Source organism: Saccopteryx bilineata, chromosome 1 (assembly GCF_036850765.1).
Source record: "Saccopteryx bilineata isolate mSacBil1 chromosome 1, mSacBil1_pri_phased_curated, whole genome shotgun sequence".
In the NCBI taxonomy this organism is placed as follows: Eukaryota; Metazoa; Chordata; class Mammalia; order Chiroptera; family Emballonuridae; genus Saccopteryx; species Saccopteryx bilineata.
The window spans coordinates 153,818,031-153,832,180 of NC_089490.1; the positions used below are offsets into that span (position 1 = coordinate 153,818,031).

At 44.2% G+C, this 14,150-nt stretch overlaps 2 protein-coding genes across 2 annotated transcripts in view; one reads left to right on the top strand and one right to left on the bottom strand.

The window, feature by feature from the left end:
• UHRF1 (ubiquitin like with PHD and ring finger domains 1) overlaps window positions 1-2,925 on the bottom strand; it is a 47,911-nt gene extending 44,986 nt beyond the window's left edge. Inside the window, exon 1 of the mRNA XM_066275048.1 lies at window positions 2,847-2,925. The gene's annotated coding sequence lies outside the window, so the exon portion shown is untranslated. The remainder of the gene's footprint in view (window positions 1-2,846) is intronic.
• Window positions 1,254-13,555, top strand: ARRDC5 (arrestin domain containing 5). The gene is made up of 3 exons (XM_066275079.1): window positions 1,254-1,506; window positions 2,796-3,001; window positions 13,028-13,555. Exons 1-3 carry the CDS (start codon window positions 1,254-1,256, stop codon window positions 13,553-13,555), a joined length of 987 nt encoding a protein of 328 aa, XP_066131176.1.
• Window positions 13,556-14,150: the final 595 nt, after the last annotated feature.

A 14,150-nucleotide genomic window follows, 5' to 3' on the forward strand; every position in this document is an offset into this window, starting at 1 on the left:
AATAAGATACTATGCCAAGCATCTTCAAAAGACACTTACAAACTCTTTTAGGGAGACAAGATGTTGATGTCCACAAAAGACATCATGTAAATTGAAACAAGACATAGCAAAGATGATGAAGGAGGCCTATCAGAGTCTGGAGAACAGACACTTCTTAGTGCCTCTTCTGCTTTAGTGGGACTCTCACGCACCAGCCTTTGTACTAATTGGGCACCAGGAATAACTTTTTGCAAAATGATATGCTCTTGAAGGTCAGTGAGACATTCAAAACAAACTTTTAATGACCTCCATTGTCTGAATCAGTCCCAGATCCAACAAAGACTGGTGAACACAAAGTTGGGGGTGGGCAATGTCCTGCCCTGAAGGCACTTCCCATCTAATGAGAGAGGTGCAGGCATAAAAAGAAATGTCAGTTGTGCAGGGAAATGGTTCTTCATGATGGTGCCCATGTGTAGGTAGACCACATAGTTCTCTGAGCAGCTTCAGTTCACTCAGATTTCATATTCTGGTCATACCTTTAATTTTTTTTCTAACACAGACTGGTATAAATATAGAACCATTAAAATGAAAATGATTGGCCCTGGTCAGTTAACTCAGTCAGAGCATTGGCCAGAAACACCAGGACTGTGGATTCAATCCCTGGTCAGGACACATACGGGAATTGACTAATGAATGCACAAATAAGTGGAACTAGTGAATGTTTCTCTCTCCTCTGTCTCTCTAAATCAATTTTATAAAATGAAAATAATTGTGTATGATCCCAAAACAAAGCGTAAATCTTGATAGACACACATACCACATTTGGGGGTCACTAGATGGGGCAGAATATCTCTGGACTCATTCGCCATGCCTCTCCATCTGTACATTCGAGCTTATAACATATGCCTCAGCAGAGTGGTTGGATAAATTCTTCCCATCCAATGCCCTTAAACCCCTGGCATGATGACAGGTGTTCACTGTGTGGCAGGAATGTTGGCATCTCATGATTAGTTTTGTTTGTTTGCCTGTTTTTTTCTGGGGAAAGGTGGTCAGGTAACCATTTCACAAACCAGTGAGGACTCTGGAATTCCCAAGCTGCTTCTCACTCCTAAGCAACAGCTTTGCCTCACCTTCTCCTGGTCATTGGGGAATCCCTTCCCAGAACCCTGGCTAAATGATGTCACAGACAGTTTACCTCACTACGGCCAAGGAACCTGGCATTTCAGTGGCATGGAGGAGAGGGGGAGGATGTTTCTCCACCTGCCCAACCCTCCATGTCTGTGGTGAAGTTGATCGAATTAGTGCTGTCCAAGGATGCAGTCTATCTGGCTGGCTCCTGCATAAAAGGGCAGGTAGTTCTAACCCTGAACAGTACCCTGGTGGACCCCATTGTGAAGGTGGAGCTCGTGGGAAGGGGTTACGTGGAGTGGAATGAAGAAACTGGGGCATCCCGTGATTACAGCAGAGATGTTATTTGCAACAACAAGGCCGACTATGTACACAAGACAAGGACGTTCCCAGTAAAGGGTAAGGATGAGGCCAGTAGCCAACCCTAACCATAATAGGAATCTGGGTCTGGAAGGCAATCACATCTGTTAGTTGGTCAACAAACCCCAGGGATATCAGAAATGAGCAGAGATGTGATTCCTTCCTAGGAAGAAATCTATGTAAAACAATGACCATCAGATACACAGAACACAAAAATAACAAGACATTAGGAGCTAGTCATGAAGGTCTCTCCAAAGACATGACAACAGAACTCAGATATAAGTGATGGGAAGGACATTAGCCATGCAGATAGTTGGAGGAGGAACAGATGCCAGTTCTTAATACTCAGCAATTATGTGGCCTTTCTGTGTCCCAGTTAATAAAAAGTCCTTCCTCATAAGATTTTTTTGAGGGCTTAATGATTTAATAGCTTGTAAAGGACTTAGATAATGCAAGGCATACAATTAGTAGTTGTTAAGTGTTAGTTCCTTCAACCAAAACACTCCCCTGCCCAGCCAGTACCACCCCAGCAATAGGCATCACCCCTCCTTCCCCATTTCCGAGAGTTTGTATTTCCCCTAAAAAGCATCAGCCTCAAGCCTGCAATAGGTTCATTCATTTATTTCACAAATATTTATTGAGCACCAACTGTATATAACACTGTGCCAAGTGCTGGGGATACAGCAGTGAAGAAAACAGACAATATCCCTGGTGTCATTGGGTTGCCATCAGGTGGGAAAAAGGATCAAAAGAGGGTTTTGGAGAAATGCAAAAAAAAAAAAAAAAGCCAATAAAATAAGCTCACAGACATGGGAACAGTGTGAGTTTCTCCCTGGTCCTCAGTCACCACTCAGTCAATCAACAAACATTAAGTACCTACTATATGCTGTACTTCCAGTACAATGAAGACTGAGCTCTGTGAAGGCAAGGGGATTTGACCGCCTTGTTCACAGCAGCAAGCACTGCCAAAAAGAGCCTCTGGTATACAGCAGGGGCTCAAGATGTGTTTGCTGACTGAATCCTAAGGACCAGTTTCTCAGACACAAGGCAGAACTGAGCAAGGCCCTGTCAGTGTTTTGGAGTGGCCACGCCAGCCACATCATCCTCCCAGGACATTCCCTTCCAGCCAAGCTGAGCCTAAGACCTAATATTTATGAATCATTCAGGTCTCTAAAAGCACATAGTTCAGCCTAGCTCAGGGACAGACAGGCCAGGTCCAGAACAACCTCCCCATCAAAACAATAAATAAAGAGGAAAACAAAATTTAAAAAAAAAAAAAAAAAAGGCTTCTAGAACCTTCTGATGGCATTGGTGTGTTTTGCTTTCAGATAATTGGTTAAGTGCAGGCAGCCACACCTTTGATTTCCATTTCAACTTACCTCCCAGGCTTCCTTCTACCTTCACCAGCAAAATTGGCCATGTCTTTTACTTCGTGCAAGCCTCCTGCATGGGCCGGGAGCACATTCTAGCAAAGAAGAGAATTTATTTGTTGGTTCAAGGGACTTCGGACTTCCACAGAGAAAACCCACTGCAGGTAGTAACGAGAGAGGAGTGGTGGGGCTTGTCCTCAAAGCTCAAAGGAAGCAGGTGGTATGTGTGCAGGCCAGGGACAGAGAAGGCCCTGGCAGGGAAGATGGGAAAGGTGTTAGCAGTTCCCCGGGCCCAGGAAGTTCACAGGTGTGAATCAGAAACCAAGGCAGGCCTGACCAGGCGGTGGTGCAGTGGATAGAACGTTGGACTGGGATGCGGAAGACCCAGGTTTGAGACCCTGAGGTCGCCAGCTTGAGCACGAGCTCATCTGGGTTGAGCAATAAAAGCTCACCAGCTCGGACCTAAGGTCCCTGAGCAAGGGGTCACTCGGTCTGCTGAAGGCCCACGGTCAAGGCACATATGAGAAAGCAATCAATGAACAACTAAGGTGTCGCAACAAAAAAACCCCACTAATGATTGATGCTTCTCATCTCTCTCTGTTCCTGTCTGTCTGTCTCTGACTCTCTCTCTGTCCCTGTAAAAAAAAAAGAAAGCCTGACCTGTGGTGGCACAGTGGATAAAGCGTCAACCTGGAAATGCTGAGGTTGCCGGTTCAAAAGCCTGGGCTTGCCTGGTCAAGGCACATATGGGAGTTGATGCTTCCAGCTCCTCCCCACCTTCTCTCTCTGTCTCTCTCTCCTCTCTCTCTCCCTCTCTGTCTCTCTTTCTCCCTTTCTCTCTCCTCTCTAAAATAAATTTTAAAAATTAAAAAAAAAAGAAAGAAAGAAACCAAGGCAAGAACCAAGCCAGTGGGACTCAACAGGGATGATTCTGCCCCCAAGGGGACACTGGGCAATGTCTAGGACCTCTATGGTTGTCATGACTAGATGTGCTCTTGGCATTGATGGGTGGAGACCAGGAATACTGCTCATCATAGTATGTGCCCAGGACAGCCCCCCCACAGAAAACTATCAGGCCCCAATATCCTTGACCCTGCAGTAAGTCAAGACAGAGCCGAGGCCCTGGCTGGGTAGCTCAGTTGGTTAGAGTGTCGTCCCAATATACCAAGGTTGCAGGTTCGATCTCTAGTCAGGGCACATACAAGAATCAACCAATGAATGCATAAATAAGTGGAACAAAAGTCCACATTTCTTTGACTTTCTCCCTTCCTCTCTCTCTCTCTCTCTCTCTCTCTCTCTCTCTCTCTCATAAATAAATAAATAAAGGGACTCAGGTGAAAAAGGTGAAGGAATTAAGAAAAAAATCTTCATAGACACAGACAAAAGTATGAGGATTACAAGAGGCACAGGGAACAAGGGGAGGTAGAAGAGGGTAAAGGGGGATAAATGATGATAGGAGACTTGACTTGGGGTGGTGAACACACAATATAATATACAGATGCTATATTGTAGAATTATATACCTAAAACCTATATAATTTTATTAACCAGTGTCACCACGATAAATTATAATATATATATATATATATATTTACAGAGACAGACAGAGTCAGAGAGAGGGATAGATAGGGACAAACAGACAGAAAGGGAGAGAGATGAGAAGCATCAATCATTAGTTTTTCATTGCGGCACCTTAGTTGTTCATTGATTGCTTTCTCATATGTGCCTTGAAGGGGGGCTACAGCAGACCGAGTAACCCCTTGCTCAAGCCAGCAACCTTGGGTTCAAGCTGGTGAGCTTTGCTCAAACCAGATGAGCCCGCGCTCAAGCTGGCGACCTTGGGGTCTCGAACCTGGGTCCTCCACATCCCAGTCTGATGCTCTATCCACTGTGCCACCGCCTGGTCAGGCTCAATAAAATATTTTTAAAATAAAAGAGAAAGAACTCATTAAAAAAAAAAGACTGAACTGAGACCCCTTGATCTCCCCCTGGGTGAGAGAGAGGCTGGGACACTCAGTGACTCTACATGGGCTTTGAGCCCTCCGACAACACTGATGGTGTCCCCCACCCCCCACAAGATGCAAGGGAAGGGGGTGGCCTCATCTCAGGGGAAGGAAGGGTATGTGGCCTCAGTCCGCCTGAGCAGAGGTTTTCTGGATGACTTCTGCAGGTCCAGGTGCAGAGGCGGAAGTTGGGCGGGTAGTTGAACGTTGGCCACAGTCACTTCACCTTCCTGGGGACTCATTTGTTATCAGTGTGGTAGCTGAGAGGGCTGGCATTTTTGTTTTTGAGGTCCAGATTAAAACCCCAGATCTCCCACCTACCTGCTGTGTAACCCTCTAGAAGTGGCCTTGCCTCGCTGTGCCTCCAGGCCCTCAGTCTGTAGAATGGGCATAGAGACAGTGCCTGCCTCTTCAGTCATGGAGGGAGCAGTGAGTGGTCTTAATGCAAGTCCAGGGCTTCACTTGTCCTTGCTGACACCACCTGTTTTATTATCTGTGTAATAAGGATCATTTCTAGCCCAGCCTACCTAATGAGATGGGCTGGGAGTGTGCCAGGAGAGGTAGATGCTTGGAGGGGTGGATCAGCCCTGAGATAAGTGGACTTGAGCTCAAGGCCGACTTGGCCATCTGCTCCCTGTGTGACCTTGAGGAGGCTATGTCTTTTCTCTGGGCCTCCCTTCAGAGCTAGTCTGGAGTGCAGAGGCACAAGGCATGAGTTGAGAGAAAAGCACTAGCCTTGGGTCAGATTCCACTTTATATCTCTGCTGCCAGACTCATCATTAGCCAGCTGGCCTTGGGCAATTAACAGCACCTAGCAGAGCCTGTATTGTCCTGATCTGTACAATGGGAATAATTAGTAATAATAATAACACTTTCCTCAATGGGTGCCTGAGAGAATTGCTGAGCACTAAGCACATGTCTACACCTAGGAGGTGCACAAGAAGTGGGAAGAGCTAAAATCTCTATCATAGCAGCAATGGGGGTTATCACAGATAAGTTTTGAGAATATGAAAATACTGTATTTTTTCCAACTACTCAGTACTGTTTTAACCAGACAGGTCTCTTAAGGTTGGCCTCTTAGAGGATGTGACATTTTAGTGGAGAATTGAAAGAGGAAAAGGGGAAAGCCATGAGGGTAGAGTGTTACAGGCAGAGGACATAACGTGTGCAAAGGTCCTGAGGCAGGATAGAGTGTTGCAGCAGGGTGAAGGCAGGAGCTGGGGGACCAGGGCAAAGGCTACTGCTCTGGTTCAAGTAGAGGCAAAGTCTTATGTCCTTCTCAGAGCAGACAGAGGAAGTCAGGTGATGACCTTCCTCTGCTCACAGCCCTCCAGGGCTCCTACCTTACTAAGGGTTAAAAGCCCAAGTCCTTGCTGCAGCCCACAGGCCCTGCATGACCATGACCTGTCGATCTGTCCCTAACCCCTTTGTCTTCTCACCTCTCCCTCCCTTCCTCTTGTTCACTCTGCTCCAGCCACATGAACCTCCTCCCTATTCCTCCAACACACCAGGAACAGTCCTACCCCAGGACCTTTGCATAAGCTGTCCTTTCTGCTTAGAACACTATAATGTGACTTTTCTAGCCTTTGAATCTTTGCTCAGAAGCCATGTCTTTACTCACCTCCATTGCTGACAGTCAAATAAACTGCCATGAACCCATGCAGGGCAATTTAGCCACATCTAACCATATTAAAATGAACATGCTCTTTGCTACAGCCATTCCCCATCAAGAAATTTCTACAACTAATATTCTTTAACATGTGTGAATGACTTCCTGTAGCACTATTTATAGTGACAAAAAAATTGGAAACAGTCTAATGTTTGTTTGCTAAGGGAATTGTTTTAGTAGAAGTACCCAGTCAAAAAAATACTCTGTAGATATAGTAAAGGGAAAGAAACAGACACAGACAGAGACAGAATGAGGCTGCTCGCCTTGTCAGGATCTCCAAGTCACTGGGTTGAATGAATAAAACAAAGTTCAGAACAGCATGTCTAGCCTGGCACCCTTAGTGGTGAAAACAATTTACTTCCTTGCAGGTGTAACTAACATCTCTGGAAGGAGAACAGAGTAACCGACAACAGACTCTGCCTCCTGGGAGTGGGCAGGGGAACCGGCAGGGAAGACCAAACATTTCCGCTTCTACTTTTTGTTTTTAACAGCTTTATTGAGATATAATTCACATGTCTTGCAATTCACCCATCTAAAGTTACACAGAGTTATGTAACCACTGTTGATTTTAGAATTTTCATCACCCCTAACATAAATCTTGCATCCCTAGCTATCACACGCAAGCCCCCTTGGCCTCCTCCCCAGCCCCTGGCAACCACTAATCCTCTCTCTGTCTCTGCGGATATGCCTGTTCTGAACATGTCACAAAAATGGAGTCACACACTGTGTGGCCTTGTGTGTCTGGCTTCTCTCACTGAGCATCATGTTTTCAAGGTTCATCCACGTTGTAGTATCAGAGCTTCACTTCTTTTTAAGGCTGAATCAATCTGTGGATGGGCCATATTTTGTATATCTGTGCACCAATTTTTTTTTGCACCTATTTTTTTAAAGATTTTATTTATTGATTTTGAGAGAGAGAGAGAGAGAGAGAGAGAGAGAGAGAGCTGGGGGGACAGAGCAAAAAGCATCAACTCAGTCTCGCATGTGCCTTGACCGGGCAAGCCCAAGACCCCAAACCAGCGACCTCAGCATTCCAGGTCAATGCTCCATCCACTGCGCCACCATAGGCCAGGCTGTATCCATGCACCTGTTGTAACCATGCACCTGTTTGTAGGCACTTGGGTTCCTTCTACTTCTTCATTATTATGAATTATGCTGCTGTGAACATTCAAGTACAAATTTTTGTGTGGACTAGTGTCTATGTCTTCCTTTCCCTGGGGTGGATTCCTAGAGTGGAATTGTTGGGTCACATAGCAACTCTGTTTCCTCTTTTGAGAAATTGCCTATTTTCCAAAGCCACGCCCTACCAGTAATGTACAGGTTCCAATTTCTCCACATCCCTTCCACTCTTTGTACCTTTATTGCTTTTTTAAAAAACTGATTTTAGAAAGAGAGAGGAAGAGAGAGAGAGAAATATCGATCTGTTGTTCCACACATTTATGCATTGATTGGTTGATTCTTGCATGTGCTCTGACCCGGGCTCAAACCCACAACCTTATATCAGGACAATGCTCTAACCAACTGAGCTACCCGTCCAGGACCACTCTTTGTAACTTTAGAGTTTTAAAAACGTGATCCATTTCCTCTTCCAATGATCAGTACCATTTGGGAGAGGAGTTTGTTCCAGAGCCCCTTTCTAACTATCAACTCTAAGGGAGCGACCATCCTGCTCCCTTTATCTCATACCCCCCCCCATTTTTATACCATCACAGCCTCATCACTATCCCAACCAGAAATGGCCTGGTTTGTCTTTACATGTGCCATTTGCATTCATCTCCTCAACCAGAGCAGGTCTTCACTGCTATGGGGTTTTCCTTAAGTTTGGCCACAAGTAGATGCAAATAAAAACCAGTGAACCCTGGCTCAATAGCTCGGTTGGTTAAAGCATCATCACAAAGCACATAGGTTGTCGGTTTGATCCCTGGTCAGGGCACATATAGGAACAAATCAATGTTCCTGTCTCTCTCTCTCTCTCTCTCTCTCTCTCTCTCTCTCTCTCCCTTCCTCTCTCACTAAAGTCAATAAATAAACATTTAAAAAAAACCCCAAGGCCCTGGCCGGTTGGCTCAGTGGTAGAGCATCGGCCTGGCGTGCAGAGGTCCCGGGTTCGATTCCTGGCCAGGGCACACAGGAGAAGCGCCCATCTGCTTCTCCACCCCTCCCCTTCTCCTTCCTCTCTGTCTCTCTCTTCCCCTCCCGCAGCTGAGGCTCCATTGGAGCAAAGATGGCCTGGGCGTTGGGGATGGTTCCTTGGCCTCTACCCCAGGTGCTAGAGTGGCTCTGGTCGCAACAGAGCGATGCCCCAGAGGGGCAGAGCTTTGCCCCTGGTGGGTGTGCCGGGTGGATCCCGGTCGGGCGCATGCGGAAGTCTGTCTGACTGTCTCTCCCCATTTCCAGCTTCAGAAAAATACAAAAAAAAAAAAAAGATCTAATTCAACTCCATCTTCTTCGGTCTTCATCGTGTGACACTCAGTAGTAGCTAACATATAAAGGAACTCTTTTTGTGCAATTATTATAAACTTTTTGTTCTATTTGAATCCTAGGATTTTTATGTGCACTAAATACTGATGTTACACCATTTCTCACAGCTAATCTTGGTATCACTAACCAGAGAATAGACATTATACTTCCTAAGTGAGCAATAATTTAAATCAGATATTTTATTTTAATGTAACTGGCCTTCCCATTTATTATGTGTAGAACTAATCTGTTTTAGAAAGAAGGTTATTGTGATGATTCCAAAATATAAATCATGTCTTCCATAAAAATAAAAAATAAAAATAAAAAAAAACAACCAGCTAAATGAATGAATCTTCTTGAAGTTTTATATATGCTGAAGGAATACAGGATTCCAAAAATCTCTCAGGTTCAAGAATTCCAATGTTGGCTTTGTATTGGAAATGTTACTGGGAATCAGGAGCCGTTGGCCCACCACACATGGTCAGGAGTAGAAGTCTCCTGAACTACCACTGGTATCTCTAGACACCTCTTTTAGGACCAGGACAGAGGTAGTGACTTGGCCCTGAGTTAGAGCAGCAGAGTTCTTTAATGCCTGCAGGATCCTAACGCATGCCATGAATTTTCGAATAAGAGTAGAGGGATTTAAAACCTAACTCCCTGCAGGGAGCCTTCCTCGAGGAAGGGAAGCATGGGAAGGCTAAAGAGAAGCAGGGACCACAGGCAGAGGGCGGGAGCTGAGGTCCAAGGGAGTCAGAGGTCGCCTGAGGTCTCCAAGAGGAAACACAATGGACCTGGAGCAGTGTTTTTCAAATCTCATATCATGATCCATTAGTGGGTTGCAAAATCAATTTAGCAGGTTGGACACATATTTCTATAAAATTAAAGAATAAGCAAGACCAAACTAGAGAATGTCAACTTTGTGGGTTGCAAAAATTTATATATATTTATATATAAATTTATAAGAATTATTTATATTCATGGAAACAAAAAAATATATAAAAATTATTTATATACATGAAAACAAACAAAGAATAAAATAAGTAAAACAGAAAATATCAGAAAAAATCAGTTTGGTGGGTTGCAATCTGCTAATTTTTATTAAAAAAACAAATTAATAGACTAGAGTAAGTAGATTAGAAATAAAAATAAATTCAGAGGGTTGCTTGCCCCCAACATTTTTTTAAATGACTAGAATAAATAGAATAGAGTAGAACAAGAAATATCAGCAGGCATGTAACAAGGATAAACAGAATTTCATAAAACTTGCTTCTTTTGACTTGGCCAGGTGGCTTAATGGATAGAGTGTCGTCCTAGCACACTGAAGTTGCCGGTTTGATCCCTGGTCAGGGCACATTTGAGAAGCAACCAATGGGTGTACAACTAAATGGAACAACTAAGTGGAACAACAAGTTGATGCTTCTCTCTCTCTCTCTCTTCCTTTCTCTCAAATCAATAGAAAATTAAAAAAAAAAACACCTTCTCTTTCACTGAGTTAGATGGAAATGTACATACATATTTGTATTCTTTGCCACAATATTAAAATCTGTTTTAATTGTGAGTTGTGGTTTTTAAACAAAGGAGCAATGTATGGCAAACACTGTATGTTGCCTACAAAGTCTAAACACTAACAGTTCCTTTATTGGCCAATTCGTGTCCTAGAGAAACTCATGGGTGGTAAGCCCAAGAAAATTTTCTTCAGGCTGCTCCTTCTATCACTTTTAAGATATCAAACACATGGAAACAGTGTAAATGTCCATCATAGGTGGGATGGATAAATTATTTTACAACAAGCCTTAGCTGCATTCCTGAAAAGGAATGAACCAGAATGACAGGCACCAATGTGAACACATTTCAAACACAAAATATTGAGCTAAAAAAAGCACGTTGCTGGAAGACATGCAGTCTGAGTTATTTAAAAGGCTAAAATATGAAAAAAACATAATGTATACGTCTACTATAAATAGCTGTATTCCTAAATAATATAAAAATTCTATGAGACCTCCAAATGCCAAATTCAGATCAAGGTTGCCTGTGCAGAGGAGGGGGAGCAGTGAAGAGAAACACACAGACCCATGAGTTTCAGTCGAATTGGTGATGTTTTATTTCTCAAACTTGTTGGAAGATACATTTTAAGTTTTCATATTATTATTTACCTGCCTTTTTTCTAAAACCATATATCTTGTTCAGGTCCCTACACATAAATGTGTGCAGATACAAAAGAGTGATTACTATAAAATTCAGGGTAGCTGCATTTTGGGAGCTGAGTGGGTTGGGCTGGGCATATATGAGGGACTTTGGGGGAAAACCTGACACATTTCTACTTCTTGATTTGGGTGGCATTATAAGAGCATTGTCGTTATAATAAATCACAAAGTTATACATTTGCTTTGTGGAGTTTACTATATCTGAGTTGTATTTTTAAATAATTTTTGAGTTTTTAAAATATGCATAGATATGACAAACCCCAAATTAGGATAAAGATTACCTCCAGAGAGGGAGGAGAGGTAATGGCATTGGGGAAGGGTCCACAGGAGCTTCAACTAGATCTCTGATATTTTATTTTAATTTTAAATTATGGTTAAAAATACATAACAAAAAATTTGCCATCTTAGCCATTTTTAAGTGTACAGTTCAGTAGTGTTAAGTACATTCACCAGGTTGTACAATACTGATGTTTTATTTGTGTGTGTGTGTGTGTGTGTGTGACAGAGACAGAGAGAGAGACAGAAAGAGGGGCAGATAGGGACAGACAGACAGGAAGGGATTGATGTTTTATTTAAGTGAACAGAGCTCTGAAGCAAATTGGGACAAGTCCTACCTGTTGATAAAGCAGGAAGGAACGTGGCAGTGCTATACTAGTTAATGGTTTACAACCTGCTCTAGTACAAGACAGCCCTAATGTGTAATGTTTGCCAATTTCCATAGTATAAATATTCCCATCATCGTCAATTTCAAGTTACCAACCATAAGTCACTAATGGGAAGTTGGAGAGGAGTTTGCAAGCAATTGTTACTCTATTCTTCCTCTCCCCCCCCCCCCCCGCTTCATATGCTTAAAGGGAATAAGCATGCACACACTTTCTAAGCCCACCCACATTACATCAAAATTTTAAAATATTATCTACAAGCCTGACTGGGCAGTGGCACAGTGGATAGAGCATCGGACTGGGATGCAGAGAACCCAGATTTGAGGCCCCGAGGTCGCCAGCTTGAGCGAGGGCTCATCTGGTTTGAGCAAAAGCTCACCAGCTTGAGCCCAAGGTCGCTAGCTCAAGCAAGGGGTTACTCGGTCTGCTGAAGGCCCACAGTCAAGGCATGTATGAGAAGGCAATCAATGAACAATTAAGGTGTTGCAATGCGCAACGAAAAACTAATGATTGATGCTTCTCATCTCTTCGTTCTTGTCTGTCTGTCCCTGTCTATCCCTCTCTCTGACTCTCTGTCTCTGTAAAAAAAAAAAAAAAATCTACAAATCAAAAATAAAATGTTACTCAAGCCAGACATCAAATATAATATATATGTGACGTTATTTGCAATCCAGCAGCTGACTAGTTGATATAAATGCTGCATTTTGAGGCATTTATTTTAACACATTACGTAATTTCAACTCTACAGTTTTCTTTTCATGATTCAGAGCCTATCATATTTCCTCCTTAAATCTGAATGACTTGGATAAGCCCTTGTCTTGGGCTTAGACTGTAAAACATTCCCTGAAAACCAAGGCTCAGAGAAGTGAAGTCACTTGTTCAAGGTCACACAGCAAGTGAGTAATGGAGCTGGGGATGAGGTTAGGGTCTGTAGATTTCTTAGCCCTATTTTACATATAAGGAAATTGATACTCAGAATGGCAAAGGGCTTTGATTAAAGGAAGCTGGGCTACAAACTTTTGGCTACAAACTCCTCAAGATTCCAGATTCCATCTCCATGCCTCTTACTAGGAGAGTCCCAAAAGGCTCAAAGCTTGGAGGAGCTAAAATAGTGGGTTGTTAAGCAGGTAACTGGATCTTGTGCCACAATCCCTCACAGTTGTCCATGCCCCCCAACCCCCCACCGCTTCTAGAATCCCCTGTTCGTGGAAACTGAGAAGAAGGTCTCCTATAACTGCTGTAGGCAGGGCACCATCCGCCTACAAGTCCAGATGGACAAGAATACCTTCATGCCGGGGGAGAGGGTCATCGTCACCGCGGAGATCAACAACCAGACCAACAAGTGCATTAAGAACGTCATTTTTGCCCTCTACACCCACGTGCAGTATGAGGGTTTCACTCCCATGGCAGAGCGACGGTCACGGGTAGCCAGCAGCGAGCTGCTCCGGCAGGAGGCCAACACCCAAATTATACCCTTCAACACCACCAAAATCGTCAGCATCTTCAACCTTCCAGAGGTGTTGTCTGTGAGCAGTGACATGTGGGACGGTGAGATCATGAGCACTCAGTACGAGCTGGTCAGCACTGTCCACCTGCCCTGGTCCCTGACCAGCATGAAGGTCAAGGTTCCCATCATCATCACCAGTGCCCCCCTGGACTCAGACTGCTGCCAGCTGCAGAAGGGGTCAGTGTTATCCATGAGCGAGCATTGCCAGAATTAAGTGCCCAAACTTCTAACTATTAAAAGCTTTATCACTCTACCAGCAGCCCTTTCTTTGTCTTGTACAGATGGCCTTTGGATGGGTCTGGGTGTAGGGAGCATGTTGCCTAAAGCTCCCCAAGCTCCAGCTGTTTGGGCATCCATTTCTCCCATCCCCAGAAAGTTCCCTGCCAGGAGGGGACAAAGGGAACTGACAAGCTTTCCAGGACTCCAGCTGCAAACCCATCTCTTAATGGGGTCTTTCAGTACACAGACCAAGGGTCCTCAGCAAGGAGTGGTTCTGTCCTCCCCTGGGTGATGACTGGGGTAAGGGGGTGATGACTCAGGGATGCTGCTCAACACCCCATAGTATCCAGGAAGGTTCCAAACCAGAGACGGACCCACACCCAAATATCAGCAGTACTGAGCAGGAGACCCTGGACTGGAGCAATTCAGGAGGCAAGTGGTTGTTGAGTCCCAGGGCTGCATCTGCAGGCTTCTTACCTACATTCTCCCAACATTCCTCCACTCATCGCCCTCCTGGGGCTCTAGGGCTCCGAACTGCAACCTAATTCAAGGTAAAAACCAAAGTCCTCCCAGCAAGACATGCATATCTG